General features: G+C 49.1%; 1 protein-coding gene across 3 annotated transcripts in view; it reads left to right on the top strand.

Moving 5' to 3' along the window:
* Nucleotides 1-11387, top strand: part of NR6A1 (nuclear receptor subfamily 6 group A member 1) — a 231390-nt gene extending 220003 nt beyond the window's left edge. For all 3 annotated transcript variants that reach the window (XM_047698701.1, XM_047698699.1, XM_047698702.1), the window contains 3 exons: nt 3134-3255; nt 5330-5482; nt 7606-11387. In XM_047698701.1, the coding sequence (XP_047554657.1) occupies nt 3134-3255; nt 5330-5482; nt 7606-7694 (364 nt within the window). In that variant the 3' untranslated portion in view covers nt 7695-11387. The remainder of the gene's footprint in view (nt 1-3133; nt 3256-5329; nt 5483-7605) is intronic.
* Nucleotides 11388-20132: the final 8745 nt, after the last annotated feature.

Here is a 20132-nt window from a genome sequence, read left to right as displayed (position 1 = left end):
ATAATTTAACCTTCTAAAAAGCTCAACTTTCTGCAGTGTGTCCTAGACTTAACAATCTTACTTTCAGTCCCGGAGTGTTTACGTGGGTGCTGAGGTGACAATTCCTTTAAAGCTGTGGCTGCTCCTGGGGGTATGTGCACTTAGCTGAATGAAAAAAAGACAACTGGACCTCTCAGCCCCCTTAACGGGACATAACTTACACAGTGTCAGCTTCAGTTGCTGACTGAATGGTCCAGTGGTTTGGGGGATCCTGGCGGGAATGTTTTCTTTGTCCCAGCGTGCTTGTGTAATGGGAGCCTCGAAGAAGAATGGGTGTGTTTGTCCAACTCTCTGGCTTTAAATGCTGATAATTTGCAGACGGGGAATACAGGGGCGTTAGAACTGTGGAGTGGGCAGATGTGGAGGAGGCACGGCTGCAGGAGAAAGCAGGCCCGTGAAACAGAGAACGATTTGTTTATCAAGGGGTGGGATGCGGGGTGTGGAGGAAAGCTTTGCAGTCGGGCTGTGGAGACGGAGTGGGGGCTACTGGGCTGGCTGCCAGCCCCCCCACCACTGCCAGGGGTCCATGACGGTTGCCTGTCCTAGGAAATGTGGAAAAGAAGGTACGTGCTGTCCCCAAGAGAAAGGGCAGATTTGGGACAGAAGCTCACACAGGGCACTTGGGAGCTCCTTTGTGTGGCTCACGTCAGGACTCAGCCGGCAGTATGTTCAGTGCTGCTGGCCGGGGGTCTGGCTGATAACCACACACCTGCGGGTTCTGCGGTGCCAGAGGGAGCTCTTGGACCAAGCGGTTGCTGATTAAGGCAGAGAACGTTATCTTTGTTTGCTACACTGCTTGGCCACAGACAGATGCTGGCATTGCCGCTCTGCCTCCGTCCTCCTTTTTGACGCCCTACCACATTTCCTCCCCACACCAGCTCTCCAGCCAGCTACTAGAGGGAATTCACAGTGGAGACCTTTTCCCTCTCAAGAACAGAAATAGTGATGAGAGCCCTGTGATGGGGCGTGCTTTTCAGTCCCGGGCCCGCTGCCTCCCTCATGCCTCAGCACCGTGGAGGCCATGCAGCAGAGCCCACACCTGCCAGAGCTGGGCCCGCGGCTGAGTCGCTGCAGGAACCCAGAGCTCCTGAGGTCCCCTGTGGTGGCATGAGGCAGCCTTTCCCAGTTACCAGTTAAGGACAAGACAGGGAGCGGACAGTGTAGTGCTAAGAAGGCGAAAGGCTTGGAGTTAGAAAACTTGGGTTTAAACTTTGGCCCCACCCCACCGCCACTTACTTGCTGTGCCGCTTTGGGGTAGGCAGGATGCTCTTTTGTTTCCTCATCCCTAACGAGCAGGTGATCCTACTTAGCCCCCAGGTTGTCAGGGAGGTAAAATGTAAGAATGCAGGAGGGGCCCAGGGACCCAGTAAATAACCTGTCTGAGCTTTGTTTCCACATGTGCACAGAGAGGGCTGTAATACCAATTTTGTAGATTTACTGGGCGTACCCAGTGAAATAATGAGTGCAGAATATTTAACAAAGTTAGCTGGCAAGTAGCAAACACTCAGCAAAGGATAGAATGATAGATAAGGTTAGTGTAGTAGTTACTCAGTATCAATTTGTCTGTCAGCCAGTTTGGGGAAGTATTAATAAAGTTGTAAAAGCCATTGGGCCAGGCATAGAGAGAAATGGAATCAGCCCTCATTGTTCAAATCAGCGGATGGAGGACAGGAGCTGCGGGTTGTGATGGGTCGTGATGGGACGCTGAGGCGAAGGGGTCAGGCTCTAGATTGCGGGTAGCTCTCCTATAGCTCCCTCTGCTGCTTGAGAAGTGCAGACGTTTCTGGCCCAGAACGGAGCCAGGCTTTCCCCCCAGGGAGAGGGGATGTGCTGCTTGCCCAGAGGCCAAGCCTTTGCAAAGCCTTCAGAGTCAACACAGAAGGCAGTAGAGCCCAGACAGGCGTTCAGGACCCTACCCACATAGGGACTTCTTGCCCAGCATAGGGCTGCAGTACTCAGGCCTGAGTATGTCCCCAGCACTTAGCCTGTCTGGAACTCCCCTTAGTCCACTCCTAGAAGGGCGGAGACCGACCCTGACCCCAGCTGTTATAAACTCTTGCTTCCCCATTAAGCCTTTTTGATGCTTGGTTTGGTGGTATCTCCACCTCTGGTATGAGGTATGCCCCACCGTGACCCAGAGTATTAGTCCCCTAACCCGGGGCTCCTTTTTCTAAAACTTGGTCTTTCCCCAAGGAGCTTGCTTCTAATCCAGAGAAAGGAGCATGGTCTGCACAGAGGCTTACCTGCTGCAGTGTGATGCTGCCCTCGGATGTTGGAAGAACCAAGGGCTTGGGAAGTTAGCCTAGGTTCCAAGTTCTAGCTCTGCCACCAGCTAGCTGTGTGCTTGTGGACCAGTGCCCTCTGCTCTTTGAACTTCAGTTTCTCATCTATACAGTGGTAATGATAATCTCACATAGCCCATGGAGCTGAGAAAACTCAGTGAGAAAGTACACCTAAGTGCCTAGCATGGAGATTGGCAGGGCATGGAGGCTCAGGTAATGTTTCCCTTCCTCCCTCGCTAGAGTGAGGGATGCCAGTAAGATTTTTCATTGTGTGTAACCTCAGCCCTGCTGGAAGCAGTGAATCTAAAAAATATAATCATCAGCTTGTTCTTCACTGTAGCAAAGGCTCAGGTAGAATCACCATGGCAGCTGCCATTGAACCTGGAGGCTACATCTCAGCTATAGCAGAATCTTGATAGTGTTGTATTTTTCCACATTTACATTTCAGACTGCCTGTGGCCCTTGTTACCCGCAAGCAGGCAAGCATTATTATTTTACAAAAGAGAATCTCAAAGTTTAGAGAGGTCAAATGATTTTCCTAAGGCCTTACAGCTTTTGAATGTTGGAGCTGGATGTGAACTTAGATTTGACTGACCCCACCTGACCTTAGGAACAGCAGCTTGTCTGAGCTGCCTTGCCTCTAGACAAACCATGGATCTACCTGTCCTTCATAATGATTCTGGATTCCATTTCCCCCAAGCTCAGACTCTTTTCTATCTTAGACGCCTTAAGGGGCTGTAGGAGACCTCTTTCTTCCCTTCCTTAACCCCCACTGGTATCAAAGCCCACTCACACCTCTCTCTGTTCCCCAGATTTAGTGATGAAGGGATGGAGGTGATCGAGCGGCTCATCTACCTGTATCACAAGTTCCATCAGCTAAAGGTCAGCAATGAGGAGTATGCTTGCATGAAAGCAATTAACTTCTTAAATCAAGGTAAGTAGCTGGAGGTGAGAAAAGGGGATTTTGTTTATTTATTTATTTATTTTGCCAGAGAGCATTTTCCCTCATGTTTCACACACCACCTCCCACCCTTTTACCCTCAGGACTGTCACACAGAATCTGTCACACCATGTGGGTACCAGTCCTAGAAGGCCTGTGCTTCCCTCAGCCTGCCCCTCTATAGCGCAGGGCATGCTTTGGATTTTTTTCTTCAAACCTAAATGCCACAGTCTCTATAACTCATAGAGGAAGGAAGAGGATTTGCTTTGTTTAGTCAGTTTTAATGCATTTAAACACAGACACCAAGGACAGTACATGCGTCATTTAAAATATGTACCAAGCTTACCAGTGGCTGAAGAAGAGCAGGGTGACTGATGAAACTATTGGAGATAAGACGTGTGTGACAGGCTGGCAGTGGTTCTGACGGCCTCTTCAGGGCAGAGTAGGGGGTGGGGGTTGTACAAAAACAACGTGGATCCACAACGTGGATCAAGCGTGGCATTTTTTTTATTTTTAAGATTTTTTATTTATTTGACAGCGAGAGTGAGAGAGGGAACACAAGCAGGGAGAGTGGGAGAGGGAGAAGCAGGCTTCCCACCAAGCAGGGATTCTGATGTGGGGCTCAATTCCAAGACCCCGGGATCAGGACCTGAGCTGAAGGCAGCCACTTGACGACTGAACCACCCAGGCACCCCTCAAGCATGGCTTTCATTAGAAGACTGCTGGGTGCGGTTTATGTGGGGCATTACCTACCAAGTGGTGCTTGGTAGCTGCTCATAACTGGAGCATGAAGGAGAATTTATATTCTCTTTTTTCCAAAGTGGCGTATGACTGCTCTGTTCTCACAGTGGAACAGGGCTGTTTTGCTTCCTGTGACATTGAGATTGCTCTGTTACTGTATTCAGTTTCCTAGTCCAGAGTCTGAACCCCTCCTCTGGCTTACTCCTTCTTCCAGCTGCTTCTTCGCTATTCATTCATCTTCATTTATCTGCTGTTCCATGTGCCTCCCTTAGACCAGGCGCTGTGTTGACCATGAAAAACATTAAATAAAATAGATCGCAGGTCCCTGGCTTCAAGATGTACACACTTTAGGGGCACCTGGGTGGCTCAGTGGGTTAAAGCCTCTGCCTTCAGCTCAGGTCATGATCTCAGGGTCTTGGGATTGAGCCCTGCATCGGGCTCTCTGCTCAGCAGGGAGCCTGCTTCCGCCTCTCTCTCTGCTTGCCTCTTTGCCTACCTGTGATTTCTGTCAAATAAATAAATAAAATCTTAAAAAAAAAAAAAGATGTACACACTCTAATGGGACCTGACACATTACATGAGCCTCATATTGGGGGAGATCAGCAACAGTATTTGGAGGAGAAATCTGAGCTGGGCCGCAAAGGCTGGGTAAGATTTATATAGAGAATATTTATATTCTATTTTATGTATAAATTATATAGGTAAGTTATATTTATATTCTGTGTATAAATAAAGGAGTTGGTATGTGCGTAGAAATTATATATACATACATACGTATACATTATATATATACACATGTGCATTTATATATAAATGAATGAGAGAGAGAGAGAGATCTACATAGAGAAAAGCTGGAGTGACCGCTCAGCTCGGATAGTATGAGCAGACGCACATAGGAGACCATGTGTGAGTACGTGCAGCTATCGGCAGACTTTTTGATTGGCTCCAGCAAAGGGCCAGTTTAAGATATTTTGACGGATATATTGTGAAAGGGCGATTACTCAATCAGTTGTTCAGCATCCACTGGTGCCTTTTCTGTGTCAAGCCCTGTGTTGGGAGCTGTGCAGGAAGCTGAGAAAGATGCCGCCCAGTGCTCAAGTGTCTCAGTCTAGTGACTGTCCTTTATAATTTTTTTCCTCCTTTATCTGATTTCTCTTCCCTTATCCAGAGTTTTGTTTCTCCGTGATAGAAAGAGAAAAGATCTCCTCTTGTGACAATGTTGAATAGCTTTTAATCGAAAGATGAACAGATTCAAGGAGCTCCTGTTTCTTCCACTGTAGAAAGCCCCTCCTTTTCCTGTGTGGTTTTTGTTTTTGTTTTTCCACAGATATCAGGGGTCTGACCAGTGCCTCACAGCTGGAACAGTTGAACAAGCGGTACTGGTACATATGCCAGGATTTCACTGAATATAAATATACCCATCAGCCAAACCGCTTTCCTGACCTCATGATGTGCTTACCTGAGATTCGCTATATCGCAGGTACAGTTTTGGGCGGAGCGTGCAAACCTCCCTTGTTTGTCTCGCCTTGTGAAAGAAATGAGACCGGCCTTGTGTGCAAGACGCTCCTTCCAGGCTCGTCACCAGCTGCGTGAAAGAGCTACTACCATTGCCCTCAGAAAAGTTATATTATAATGAGAAGTTTGTGTTTTCTTTGTAGGGAGGAGAGTCTACCATTTCCCCAGTGCCTATCACATGCAAGGTGCTTTGTAGCCTTATGGTTTTTTAATCTCAGAACCAACTCTGCAAGGCTGGTTGTTGGTGATATTTATGGTCCTTCTGTGGATGGGCAGATAGGCTCAGGGTTTCTCAAATTAACTTCATTTCCTGCAAATATACTTTAAAATATAGACATCAAAATGATATATTTTATGCTATGTGAAATAATTATATCTCAGTTTTTAAAATCAACTTCATTTCATAGAATTTCTTACAGATTTTTGGAGATTATTCATTTAAAGCAGTATCTTTTTTTTTTTTTTAAGATTTTATTTATTTATTTGACAGAGATCACAAGTAGGCAAGAGAGGCAGGCAGGGAGAGAGGAAGGGAAACAGGGTTGGATCCCAGGACCCTGAGATCACGACCTGAGCCGAAGGCAGAGGCTTTAACCCACTGAGCCACCCAGGCGCCCTAAAGCAATATCTTTAAAATAATGCTCAAGAGTCCTACCTTTGCAAAGGAATTTTTGTTGTTATTGCTTTGTAATCTTGACCCCCTTCTGAGCTTTTTGACATTTAAATAGGTCTGCTCCAATATAAAATCCTGGGTTTTTTTGTTTTTGTTTTTATTTGACAGACAGAGATCACAAGCAGGCAGAGAGGCAGGCAGAGAGAGAGGAGGAAGCAGGCTCCCCGATGAGCAGAGAGCCCTATGCGGGGCTCGATCCCAGGACCCTGGGATCATGACCTGAACCGAAGGCAGAGGCATTAACTCAACTGAGCCACCCAGGTGCCCCCTGGGTTTTGTTTTTTTTTGTTGTTGTTTTAGGTCTTCTGGTAAAGATTCTTGTGTATAATAATAGCATATACTGAGGGAAAACTCAGAAATGTGACCTCTAAGATCAAACTGTTCTGTCAAATTCAGCCACCCAATTTTGGAGGAAAAAATTTTCGGTCTGACAAAGGAATTTTTTCCCAACTTTTTGGACCTAAGTAGTCTAGCAGATCTGAACTGGACCTAAAATACTGGAATTTTAGGGGTGCTTTCATAGTTTATGGCTTGGCATTTCCAAATCTATGTTTTACTGAATAAGGTATTAATCAGATGCTCTCTGAAATAAAGGGAGGTCAGTGGTTAATACCCCACTCTCCCCGACAGAGCTGGATTCTCAACTCTGGCAACATTTTGAATCACCTGGAAAATTTTTTAAGAGTATCTGTGTTTGGATTGTTCTGCAGAGATTCTGATTTAATTGGTATGGAGTGGGACCTGGGCATCAATATTTTTTTAAAACTCCCCAGGTGACTCAAAGGTACTGGCAGGGAGAAGAATGACAGCGTCTGGTATTTACAAAGTATATTAGCACACTGAATGCTCTGAGATGTTTTCCAGTGAAGAAGCCTGTACACCTTTCTCAACCCCGAATTTCTCAAATTTATTTGCCCCTGTGATCACCCCCTCCTCCTTTTCCAGTACTTTTATTAACCCTTTATACTCTTCTAAAGAACAGAATGCTAATTAGAGACTCTACCAGGAAAAAAAAAATAGGGTATGTTTCTCAGGGTATTTTAGAAGAAAATACCTAGGGAACACCTTTCAGTTTAACATTCCTCATCTATAAAATGGAGATAACAAGTAATATCTATCACTTGGAAATATTATGAGAATTAGATAATGCATTGAAACAGCTAGCATGTAGTAAGTAGATGGTAGCAATGATTATAGCTTGCACCATTACTAGACTCTCTAGGGTACCAACATGGGTCTGGGGATCAGGTGGTTAGCACAGTTTGTCTGATACTCCTGTCTTTGTGATACTCCCGGCACTTTCTTGCTCTAGTCCCTCAAAAAGGCAACATTGTCCCTCCCCCAGCCCAAGAGGAGGCAGGCGCACTTTTCCACTGCAGCCATTACTAACTCTTCTTTTCCCACCTTGTTACCAGGAAAGATGGTGAATGTACCCCTGGAGCAGCTGCCCCTCCTCTTTAAGGTGGTGCTGCATTCCTGCAAGACAAGCGTGGGCAAGGAATGACCTGTTCCCGGCACCCCTCCTCGGGCCAGCCATGGCGCCTTGGGTGGGCAGAACAGGCTCCGGAAGAAAGAGCCAGAGAGACCAAGATGGAGGCTATGGAGCAGTGTTTCCAGTTGCCTCCATAGCAAGAAGAGTTTTTGTTTGTTTGTCTGTTTTTTTAACCTCATTTTTCTATATATTTATTTCACGACAGAGTTGAATGTATGGCCTTCAACATGATGCACATGCTTTTGTGTGAATGCAGCCGATGCATTTCCTTGCAGTTTACAGAATGTGAAGATGTTTAATGTTATAGTGTTGTCGTTGTTTAGAGATAGTTCTTTTGTATTTTGAGGGAGAGGGTGGGATGGGGCTGAGATGAATATTTCCATAATGTTGACAAAGACGACTACCTCAGTGGAAAGGGAGGGGTGTAGCCATCCCTACTTTTTCCACATGTTCTCAGCAGACTCCTACATTAGTCTGTCAGAGAGCAGACTGCCTTTTTCTAGTCACAGAATTACCGGGTAAAAGTAAAAGAGCACACCATAAAGGGGCAAAGTGGTGTTGGGAGATTTATTAAGCAAAGTGGGTGAAATATTGGAAACAGGATATGAGGATTTAGCATTCTCTTTTCTTTGGAAAGCATGGTAGTTGAGGGAGTAGAGTGCAGTGACCGAATCTTAAGATGTCCTCCCTCCGAACAACTCTTCAGGGAGAAGGGTTTCTGTTCTCATACCATGCTGTGGGCTGCCCCCACCCCCACCGTCCGAACCACCACTACTGGTTTCTGCTACTGTCAACTTTTTATCCACACGTGGTCCTGGCAGTAAGTTAATTCTTGGGACTTGTCTGCTAGCTCCCTTGGAGCTCACAGCTACCTAGTGTCTTTACCTGAGTCTACCAAGGTCTACCTTCCTCAGACTCCTTGCCACTCTGTCTTACACATTTGACTTCCTCTTGGCCCTTTGAAAAAACAACAAAATGTCATGCTCTGAATCCTGGTGCCCACTACTGATTTATTCTCCTTTCACCTTGCTTTTTTTCAAAGGGTAGTGGGACAAAGGCCAGACTGCTAAAAGAATAAACAGTCTTCCTTTCCCTGTTCCCCTCACCCCATCCTGTCTCATCCTCAGGACTGAATCCAGAGCCTGCCGTCTTTCATACAGTGGGAAGGACCATTCACCCATCAGCTAAACAGAAGCTTTGCCCCTTCATTCTCCTCCCAAGTTCTCCTAATCTCTCCAAAATGAGACCAGTTTCCTTAGAACAGAAAGCCCAAGTACCAGAGTTGGCCCACCTGCCCATTAGATTATTGGTGGCCTGGCTGACCAAGGCCTGGAGGGCTGGAGTCCAAAGCACCTGGAAGGATGGGGGGGCTTGAAACTACCTCATGTTCCTAAGGGCCTGGCTGTCCCCCTCTGCAGATACGGCCTGGACCTCCTATTCCTTCACTACCTACCCTGCCTAGTCCTGGGAAATGTTCTTTACCCTCTTGGCTTTGGCCAGTGGCCACACCATGTCTGTCTTAGAACTCTTTCAGGTGCTTTTCCGTTCTCTGCCTTAGTATTCTAATTGTCCCTGCCCGTACCCAGGTATCTCCCACAGCCAGTGCAGTACACAGACCACTTTAGCTGGGTACCCCCCTGGGTGGGCTGGAGGGGCCTACAGCATTTTGTTTTGCCTGTTTCAGTCAAAGGCCGTTTGCTCTCTTCCCAACCCAGCCAGCAACTTCACCGAGTGGGCCACCACATCGTGTGCACACCAGGTAGTCTGTGTCGGATTATAATTTTTTTTTTCCAGTGAAACGTTACGGGTACCAGCAGAGCGATGACTTTGTCCCTTGATGGATCTAGAACTCAGAGCATTACTCCTTACTGCCATTCCCCCAGCTGCTCTGAGAAAGAAAAAAGAGACATGTTCCTCAGGAAAACCTCCAACCAGAATGTTCTTCACATGTTGATGGGGAGATTTATGTTTGTATATCTGTTTATTTCTAAGTTCACAATATTTTTGTTTCCCTGATTTTTTTATTTAACCAAGTAGATCACATTCTTTGACTACAGGTCAGACTCCGAGCTGCTTTCCTCAAGATAGGGGAGGAGACACATATCAGAGTCCCTTCTCCAACACTGCTCCTGTGTGCCATATCTTTCTTTGCTTAGACCTCCATCTGTCAAATTATTATTTTTTGAAATTGCTTTTCTCTTAAATTAAGCATTTTACTGGTTGTGTTGGGTATCAAAGGAAATTGCTCTCTGACAAGACAAGAACATGTCTCCAGTAATGCAGCATTAAATAGAGCAAGTTGTTAATTTGTAGAGTGGGGGAAAGGTTCTGCAAGTTGCCATTGTACAGATCCATTTTTACAAATGTTTGCAGCAGATTCCACAGAACAAAGAGCCCATTCATTGCCAAGAGCCCTGCAGAATCTCTGAGCCAAGTGGCCGTGTGTTCCAAGCCGGAGCCTGACCTGTGGACAGCCTTTAATGTCTTCTGCACCCAGTCCTTTTATGACGTGGGCTTTTTTTAAACAGGGTAAAGTGAATGTGTTGCATTGCAAACTCAGGTATTATGAGGAGAAGGTAGGAGTGTAGCTAGCAGCGTGGAGACATTAGGTCAGCCACTAGATGTATTTGTGAATTTGGTTTGAAGGACACAGAGAAAGGTTGGAGGGGGAGGTTTGGTGTGTTTGTTTTTTGCCTTTCTTCCCATAACATTTGGTTAACAGGTAGCCTTTTTGCTAGTGGAAGAAGAAAAAAGTTGTGCATGTTGTCTCTAATTCCCCTCTCTTCTGTCCTTTCTCAATCCCCTGCTACCAACAGCACTCACTTTGAGTGAGAGTTTTTCAACCATAAAAATGTAACCCTGAAAGCTGTGTGGTAAAGGAGAGTCCTACCTCCTTGCACTGCATTGAAACACACAGGCTTTTCCTTTCCTTTCCCTTTAAATGTTTTCTTGACCCAAGACAAAAGTTTGGAATCTTGGAACCTCACCTACAACTTACGCTCTCTGGCTCCTTTGTAGAATTTTGGAGTCGTTCACAAGGTTTGGTGGTCTTGCCCTTAGTCTGGAGAAACTCCCCAGAACCTGTCTCTAAGCACTCCACCTGGCTCAGAGGACACCCAGCCCCATGCTTAACCTGTAACTGAGGTGGGCAAACCTCCCGGGATAGAAGGCAGCATGCAGAGACCTCCTTGTCTTGTTCCCCAGAACCAGAGGGTGGATAGAGGGAATCTAAGGGTCTCCACAGCATTGCTGACAGTCACCCGCTCCACACTGACCTGCCTCTCATGTGCCACCCCTTTTCAGGGATGTGAGTACCTGCCGTGGCCAATATGTCACCAGGTCCTTAAAAACCTGGGCTCTGTGAGCTGCCTTGCTCTGCTTCTGCTTCCCATTTCCTACCTTCGTTTGTTCTTGATTTCCTGGAGAATGGGGCAGATGGAGACGGATGGACAAATCCAGCATGGGCAGCATCGAAGCCATGCTCAAGGTTGGCCAGAGTAAGGGGACCCTGGCCTCCCAGCAGGGCAGGAGGTTGGGCAGTGGTTCCAAGTCTTTAGCTCCGGGCCCCTGGTCTATGTCTTTTTCCTTGTTGCTTTTTAAAATTTTGCAATTATTTTAAGAAATCTAGTCTTTCAGATCAGCTCTTTTATTAAACTTTGAGTTTTTCTTTATTGATTTTTTTAAACAAACAAAAAAAAACCAAAAATACCACTGCTCTCACTTTCCCCAATTTGATCCATGAGAATTCCCTACACTCCCCTCTGCCTTTGTAGTTGATCATTCCTCCCTTTTTCCTCAGCTTGAAGCATCTATGTCCAGTGTCTGTGAAATGATGTTTTATCTGTGTCTCAGGATGAGAAACGGCAATCATTCCACTAGGTGCTGGAAACTGATCAGCCTCGAGGCAAGGGTTTCTAGGGCCATAGCTCAGGGATGTGTATTTAATTACAGGGTCCCCAGAAACCCCTCTCTTGGCTACCACAAGCAGCAGCTTCTTTTCTGGGCTTGAGAACCGGACCTGGACCATTTCCTCAGAGGCAGGAGCCCCAGAGAACATGCGGAGTTGAGGAGCACACTGGGGCTTCCTTCTTGGCTAGACCTGGGCCACCTTGAAACTTGAAGAATTCTGGCTGTCCTGCAACAGGAGCCACTACGGCCCTGCCTCCACCAGCCCATAAAATGCCCAGTCCCCCTGCCCAGTCCAGTGCCCATTCGGCCTCCCTCTTCTGGGCATGCAGCCCTCCGTGGAGCACAGCCTGCTCAGGAATCAGTTGCAGGCTCAAAGGGAAACTGTGAGTTAGGCCAGAGCTTGCTCCAAGCCCAAGAAGAAAGTTGTGTTACTGGTGGAGGCTAGTCTTCCAAATCCTGGAGCCAGCCCTGCCAGCCGAAGGATCATTTTTGCCCTTTGGTGACCTTTTTTTTTTTTTCTTTCTTTCTCTGAAATGTCTTATGATAGGTAATAATGTTGTTGACTCAAATATCCATGAAAAAGAAAAAAAAATAAAACTACCTCTTGAGTGACATTCCTGATCGATTCCTCTCTGAGGAATCCTGTGGGAAAAGAATACCATAGCTCCTGCTCTGTTGACATGTTTCTGTCGGGAAAGAAACTCTGCCTGCCCTGGGGTGTTGGTGTTTTTGTCTGTGTTGCCATCCCAGGCTTGCGATAGGGGCTTGTGGCTGCATTGTGATGTCTGGGCCATGTCTGGAGAGGCCCAGCCACCTGCCCAGCCACGGACTAGCCACCCCTTTGAAGAGGCCATCATTTCTTTCCTGTGATCCAGGGCACAGGGAGCGCCACCTCTCACCACCCCATCTCCAGGGGCTGTGGCGGCACAAGCGCCAGTGAACATAGCCGTGGGCTACCTGCCCTAGGCCCGCTTCTACCCACAGTCCGGTGTAGGAATCGTGTAAATGGGATGTCTCTGAGCCCTTGTCCCCAAAGGGCCGGCCAAGGGCTGCCCGCCAGCCTGGCTCCATCAACCCTGCATGACTAAATGATAGTTGGTGGGCTCTGAAGGCTACCCAGGCCCTCTGCTACCTCCCACCCTGCCAGCTGGCGAGGGATGGGCCCTTTTCTGTGAATTGACTACCTGTGGAAATGTGACCAATTAGTGTGAAATGCATGTTTAGCAAATGTTAGGTACTGTATTTGAACCAATAAATGTGAATTCTTCTGCACATGGCATCTGTCTGTGAAGCTTGTCTGGGGTTCTAGGGAGGGACCGTGGGGAGTCCTAAAGAGCCAGCTGGCGTCTGCTTGGGCCTGCTTGTAGCTGACGTCCACGCAGTTGCTACTGCCGCGGGTCTGGCGGACGGCTCTCTGTCAGAGCCGCGTGAATCGATGAACCGGTCCCAAAATAAGCTGTCTACCCTGGGTGCTAGGCACTGTTTTGGGACTTTTCACAAACCTGAACCTCCTTGAACTTCACCGATTATTACCTCTATTTTGTTGAAGTGAGGTGAAAAGACTCCCAGTTAGGAAGTGACACAGAGAGAGGAACTTATTCTGGTGTGGGAGGTAGACACGGACCCTTGCAGTAGTTATAATTAAGGATATATATGAGGTGGTAAAGATCTAGAGGAGGGAGTGGCTTGTTTTACTCAGGAAGTGCTTCACAGATGAGCACTGAAGGTGGGTTTGGAAAAAAGGTACTAGGCAGAGGAGGCTAGACCGGGTGGAGGTAAGAGAGATTGGCCATGAATCATGGAATATTCGGGCATAACAAGGGACTGCCATGGCAGGAATGGTGGCAGATGGAAGGGATAGCAAGACTTGAGGTTGGAGAAGCTCTTGGGGACCTTGAATGCCACATTCAGGAGTTTGTTTTTAAGATTTTATTTATTTGACAGAGATCACAAGTACGCGGGGTAGGGGGAATGCAGGATCCCTGCTGAGCAGAGCCTGATGTGGGGCTCGATCCCAGGACCCTGAGATCATGACCTGAGCCAAAGGCAGAGGCTTAACCCACTGAGCCATCCAGGCGCCCCGCCATGTTCAGGAGTTTTGGAAGGAAAGCCATCTGCTAAGTCACAGGAAAGAGAGCTACACCTCCATGACAGCAGTGTGCTGGTGGTGGCCTGCCTATTCTGTCACCATGGTCCAGCCAGTTGATACCTAGGAAATACCCAGGAAATAGATGAGGTTTTCTAGAGTTGAGAAAATGGAGGCTCCGAGAGATCAAGGGATGTGCCCAAAGTCACACAGGAAGTGTCAGAGTTAGGACTTGAACCTAGATCAGCCCAACCATCCTGTAATCCTGCTGCATACGGTCAGAGAAGCAGCAGAGTTTGGGTTGAGGGTTATATGAAGACAGGAAAGGTGGAGACTTCTCAGTTTGCAGTCATAAAGGCTGAGGAGAATCTGATCAAAGTCTATTAAATCCCCATGTGTGAAATGAGGGGAAGCCCAGCTGCCATTCCACACCTCAGCCTCCTCTGGCACAAGGGACCAGAGAGCCCTTGAGGTTAGAAAGAGATGGCTTTAGAACAAAGGAAACACTGCAGAACTAATTAATAGACTCCCTTGCTTTGCAAGAGGGGACAGATAGGACACGGAGGTGTGAGGAGGAAAAGAAATTTTGCTGAGCGCCTAGTGAGTGCCAGGCACTATGATTGGGGCTTTGCACGCATTGTCTCCTGTCACCCTCGTAACAGTTTCATGAGGCTCATGTCTCAGCCCCATTTTACACATAAGCAAATTGAGGCCCAAAGAAATGAAGCTGTTTGCCTGAGATGACACATGAGTAAGTGGCAGAAATCACTTTTTTTTTTTTTTAAGATTTTATTTATTTGACAGAGATCACAAGTAGGCAGAGAGGCAGGCAGAGAGAGAGAGGAGGAAGCAGGCTTTCTGCTAAGCAGAGAGCCCGATGCGGGGCTCGATCACAGGACCTTGGGATCATGACCTGAGCCAAAGGCAGAGGCCTTAACCCACTGAGCCACCCAGGTGCCCCCAGAATTCACTTTTGAATCCAGGTCTATCTGATACCAAAGTTACAGCAGGCTTCCTCCCTGCTCTTCCTGACCGGTTCTCTAGCGCTGAATACGAATGTCTAGAGTTTGTAACAAAACTCTGTAATGGCCTTTGGTTGAACTTCTTGCTATTAGCAAAACAAACTATTAAACTAATAAAGGGTTAATTTCTTTAAGAGGTGAGTGAACAGACCCGACCAAATTGATCTGAAAAGCAGTGTTGTCCCTAAAATATGTAGAATGCTATTAACCCCAAATCTGTGGTTTCTCAACATAGACAACCCAACAAGATGGCTTCATGGAAAAAGAAGTAGGAGTTCCATTGCCAAAAATCTGGGAAATACTGCACTCACTCTATCTTCCTCTTACTGCTTCCCAACCTTTGTTGGCATATTAAAGGCTTTGAGAAGTCTTGCCTGAAAACTAATTCTGTCTCGCCCAGGGCCTACCAAAAAAGTGTTCCAGCATGGAACATTTTTTCTTCCTGTTAAAATTCCGTTGGGACACTGTTCTGTGGCATAAAATTTAGAACACTGCTCAAATTTATAAATTGCTACTGAACTAATGCTGAGCTTTTGATTTCCTTGAGTGCCAGGCAATAGTCTGGAAGAATAGTGAGTATATATGGAGGACGGCAAAGCATGGCACTGAGCGTTCTATAAGCATTACGTTACTGATTCCTCCAAGCAACCCTATGAAGTTGATGCTGTAAAAGATCCCATTTTACAGATAAGAAAACCGAGGCCCAAAAAGGGTAAGTAATTTGCCCAAGGTTACACAACTCATATGTAACCTCAGGAATGAACATAAACAAGCACTACTGAGTGCCTCCTGTTAGGATCTGTGCTGAGATCTTCATCCTTACACAACACTCTGAGGTAAATAAGATCATCTCTATGTAACTGAAGAGGAAACGGAGCTCTGGCACAGGTCAGAGTCTGAAGCCAGAAACCCCCAGATACGACGGCTTAGGGAGGGTGCTGGGATCAGGTTGGATGTGGCCACATGGACGCTCTCTCAGGGACCATTCTCAGGCAGCTTGTGTGACAAAGAGGCGCATCAGAGGGTCTCTCCATCTGAGGTCTAATTCTAGCTCTTCTCCCTTACGAGCTATGTGTGGCCTTGACCCAGATAGATCCCTCTCACTTTCCTGGTCAGATAAATGGAGATGACGTGCCTTTGTCTTAGGAGTTAAGGAGGACTCCCTGTCGCTGGTTCAAAGTAGGGCTTAAGTAAGTCAATCCGTAAGAGAAAGCTGTATGAGAGGAGCCGGGGCCCCTCACACCCCAATAACAGAAACCTAGCAGAGCCAGAAGCTACCTCTCTGGCTTTGCCTGCCCACCAGGGTTTAGGTCCATGGTGGTAATCAGTCTGTCTGAGATCCTGTGGCAAAAGTGCCCAACTGTCAGACCCAGGGCTCTTGGAGTCTTGTTCCCTTGGCAACAAGTCTCACCATGGAGACCACAGCCCCATCCTTGCCCTCGCTTGCAGTCTCCCTCTCCACAGACCTTCCCTGTTCAGTACCTCATCCCAGGAGAACTGTAGGAACGGAGGAGAGCTCCAAGGAGGCCCTTCCTCGGAGTGAGGAGTTTGGGGCACAGCCGGCAAGAGAGGCGAAAGGAACTTCCAATTTTGTGTCCGCTCTGAGCCTGGCAAGGTTCTGAGGCATCTACGTATTGTGGTCTCATTTAGATCAAAAGCCCAGCACTTACCCTATTTTACACAGTGGAAACCGAGGCTCATGGAGACACAGTGGACCAGCCCGAAGTCTCACAGCTGGTCACTGTTGGAGCTGACACTTGAATCCAGGGTTTCTGACTCAGGAACCCTTGCTTTGTCCGCAACTCCCCACCCACAGGGTCGAGGCACGGCCGCTGCACCCCGGGGAGGCTTGGACGGTTGGGTGAATCCCCTCCACCCCAGGCCCTGGCTGTCGCACAAGCAGCAGCCAGCAGCCCTTTGAGGCCTGGGCTGGGCCCTGCAGCAGCAGAGGAACTGCACTATTTTAAGCCAGGGCCAACAGGCCCCATGTGGGCACAGGGAGGGTGGCCTCGGGCCCTTGGCCAGCTTCCCGGAAGTCACCATGGCCTCCCTCCTCTCCCCTGAGCAGCTTTCTGAGGCTCTCACTTCCCAACAAACAGGAAGGAGGCCCTTAGGCCAGGAGACCTCCAGCCTCAGCTTCCTCCTCCTACACCCCCCGCCCCCCCCAGTCTTCTCTACATGGGGGAGCTCAGCAGCTGCACGCCCTGATCAATGTCCCTTATCTGGGCTGGCTTGCAGCAGGTGGGTGGCAGAGGGTCTGGACTTCGGCTTGGGCCGCCCCAGTTCACCCATTACAGGTCTAGGGCCTCCACTTGCCCAGGCCCTTTGCCCACTTGCCCACAGCCGGCGTCTCGTACACATTCCCGTTGCAGTTGGCCCTTACGGCAGAGAGCAGAGCGGGAGGATCCTCAGACTGGGCCCCATTCAAGGACCCTAGAGAGAGACAGACTAAGAGACTGAAACAGAGAGAAGCAAACTGGGACATGCCCAGAGAAAGACGGAGGCAAAAATAGTGATAGACACAGATTAATCACGGCAGAGACAGCATTAGAGAGATACTCAGAGACAAAAGCAGAGAAAAACAAAGAGACAGCTGCAAAGGGCTGGGGCCAAGAGGTCAGCGAGACGGCTCTGAGTTGTTGCTCCCGACCACCCCCCAAGTACAGGCCCTGTCTCAGGGCTGTGGGGGGCCCACCGGCTGCGTGGCTGAAGAGGAATGTGGGGAGCAAGGCTGGGTCACCCCTTGAGGGCCAAGCGTGTGCACTGTGAGATAAACTATCCCAGGAAGGGGGCCCCAGCTGCGGCTGCACGCTCCAGGAGCATGGCGGAGGGGCCCGGGCCCAAGGCTGAAGCCCCAGCCCTGCCAGACACCCAACTCCTACATCTCCCGAGGATCTTCACCAGGCCTCAGATTCTAGAAGGTGCCAGGTCCGTCAGTCTGGCCCTTACGGGCGTGCAGATTCTGTGAGTGTCCCGTTTGTGGAAGAGCAGGGTGGGCCCTGGGAACACTCCCAGCCACAAACATTCCTTCTCCAGCCCCAGCTGCAGTCCTGGCTCAGGTGAGAGTGACCAGGCAGAGCAGGGGCTCCAGCAGAGGAGTGCCATGGTGGAGGCAGTTGTGCCCCGGCCTCTGTGTGGCCCCCTTGTAGCCTTGTGCACTCCTGTACACCCGTGTGGGTCTGTGCGCCTGTGTCCATGTGCTTCTACGCACGTGGGGACTTGCACACATGTATGTGTCCACGTGCTGCCGGGAGCCCCGCTCTGCTGCTGCACGTCCCTGCTCTCAGCCTGGAGAAGTGGCCTCCGGAGGCACCTGGTGTCTCCCACCCCCCACCAGGTGGTCCAGTCCAGAGAACCAGGAGGCACAGGGAGAAGAGCAGGTCTATTGCCGTCCCCCAGCTCCCCTCCCCACACTGCAGCTGAGGCTCCCGCTGGCCACGGCCTTGACCTGGCACTATGGACTTCTCTGACATTGGCATCGGATCTGAACATCTGGCAGCAAGCTGATAAGGGGTGCAGCGGAAACAGCGTCTGCGGCTGCCAGGAGCCCCGCCCCCTCCACTGCCTTGCGAGGGGTCTCCACGGCGGCCACATCCTCTCTGCCTCCAGCTCCGGGCCCTGCCCCTCTCTCTTTTCTCATTCTCTGCCTCAGTCTCCCTCTCCCCCATTTCTACTTTCCCTCTTTCTAAATTGCTCTGGTTCTTCCCTCTTCTCCCTCTCTCTCCTTCCTCTGTCCTGCTCTCTCTTTCTCTCCCTCCCCCTCACCTCTCTCCCTTCCTCCCTCTTTCCCTCTCTCTCTTTCTCTGACCATTTCTGGGTCTGTTATGCTGTCAGTGGGTCTCTCTTCTCTCATTTTCTGCCTCATTTCTCTGTGGGTTCTTTTTTTGTCTTTCCACACTGTGCTCCAACCCCAGCCTGATTCTCTTTCTCCTCTCCATTTCAGTTTCTAGGTCTCTAGTTTGTTTGTTCCTTGTTCCACCTCCAGGAAATAGGACTGGCACTTTGGGAAAGTCCCCACTTAGAAGAGAGACCCTGTGCTTTGTTTACTTGGGGAGGGTGGGAGGGGGGAGCCTGGGTCACCCCCTTCTCCTTCCCCTCTGGGTGGGTCTCATGGCCTGGGACCACCTGGGCTGGAGCTTGAAGGAAAAGACAAATGGGCCACCCAGGGGCTTTGGCAGAGGAGGGAGGACGCGGACTCTCCAAGCCCACTGCCTGGATTCAAATCCTAGTTCCATCACACCCTTGCTCTGTGACTTTGGGAAGACTTGGGTTCTCCCTGACCCCGAGTTTGCTCATCTCTCCAATGCTGCTCATGGAAGGTGAGGGGAAAATACTACCTACCTTCCAGGATGGTGGAGGCAGACCACAGGGGTGGAATGGTAGGGGACGCGGTGCTTGGGGACCTCTGTATTATTATGTCCCCAATACATTCCCTGCCTGCCTCACCCAGCAAGGATGAGGGCCGAGGAGGGGCAGCGCAGAGGAAGGGGATGCCCATAGAGGTGTCGAGGGCTATCAGAGGTGAGCAGTGCCCAGCCTGGGCAGTGAAAACTGTCCACTGACTGCCTACAGAGAAGGCAACAGGACAGGAGGGACAGGCGGCAGAACTCGACCCCCGCAGGCAGCATGTGGGGCCTTTGGTGCAGAGACAAGTAGGCATTGAACAAATGCGCATTGACGCTGGCTCTGCTGGCCGCTGTGGACCCAGAGATAAATCAGCCCTGAGCCTTTCCTTGAGGGTTCCCCAGGCTGGGGTGAGTCACGCTCCCCCAGAAGGGCAAACAGAGCTCAGGATGATGGTGCAATCCAGACTCACACCAAAAGGGCCCCTGAGGCCAGACACGCTGGTCCTGGGGCTTGTTGTTTGTTTGTGTTTTGCAAAACATTCATTGAGCACGCGGGACAAATACCAGGCAGGCACTGAGCGTGGTGCAGGCATTGTCTCATTTTGTCCCCATTTTTTGGAGAGGATGGGAGGTCCAGAGAGAGAGGTGACTGGTCCCAGGTCACACAGCTAGGAAACGGCAGAACTGGGATTTAAACCCGGGTCTCCACCACTAAGCTCTCACGTTTCTCCGTAGGGCTCAGAGCCTCCGCAGGAGACTGACAAGACCAATCTAGTTCTTCCCACGGCACCACCGTGTTGAAAGGCCCTGTTTGCCCTGTTCACAAAGGCAGTTAAAGTGAACCCCATTTCACGGTCTCCCAGCAAAGGAAGCACAAAAGACCGGGATTGTTCGTTGTTGTTAGGTGGATGTGACATGTCAGTGATGTCAAGGTGCTTGCTGGGATGTTTCTTAAGTCCAGACAATGAATGGTATTAGTCCAGAAACAAAATCATTGTATTAAAATGGGAAGATGAGTTAGGGTCAGTCATAGGCAAGAGAAATATATCTTGTAAGAACTTCAATGGGTGAAAAAGACATAATTATG

The sequence above is a fragment of the Lutra lutra genome, chromosome 13 (genome assembly GCF_902655055.1).
Source record: "Lutra lutra chromosome 13, mLutLut1.2, whole genome shotgun sequence".
NCBI classification, from domain to species: Eukaryota; Metazoa; Chordata; class Mammalia; order Carnivora; family Mustelidae; genus Lutra; species Lutra lutra.
This window is presented reverse-complemented; position numbering and strand designations above follow the sequence as displayed.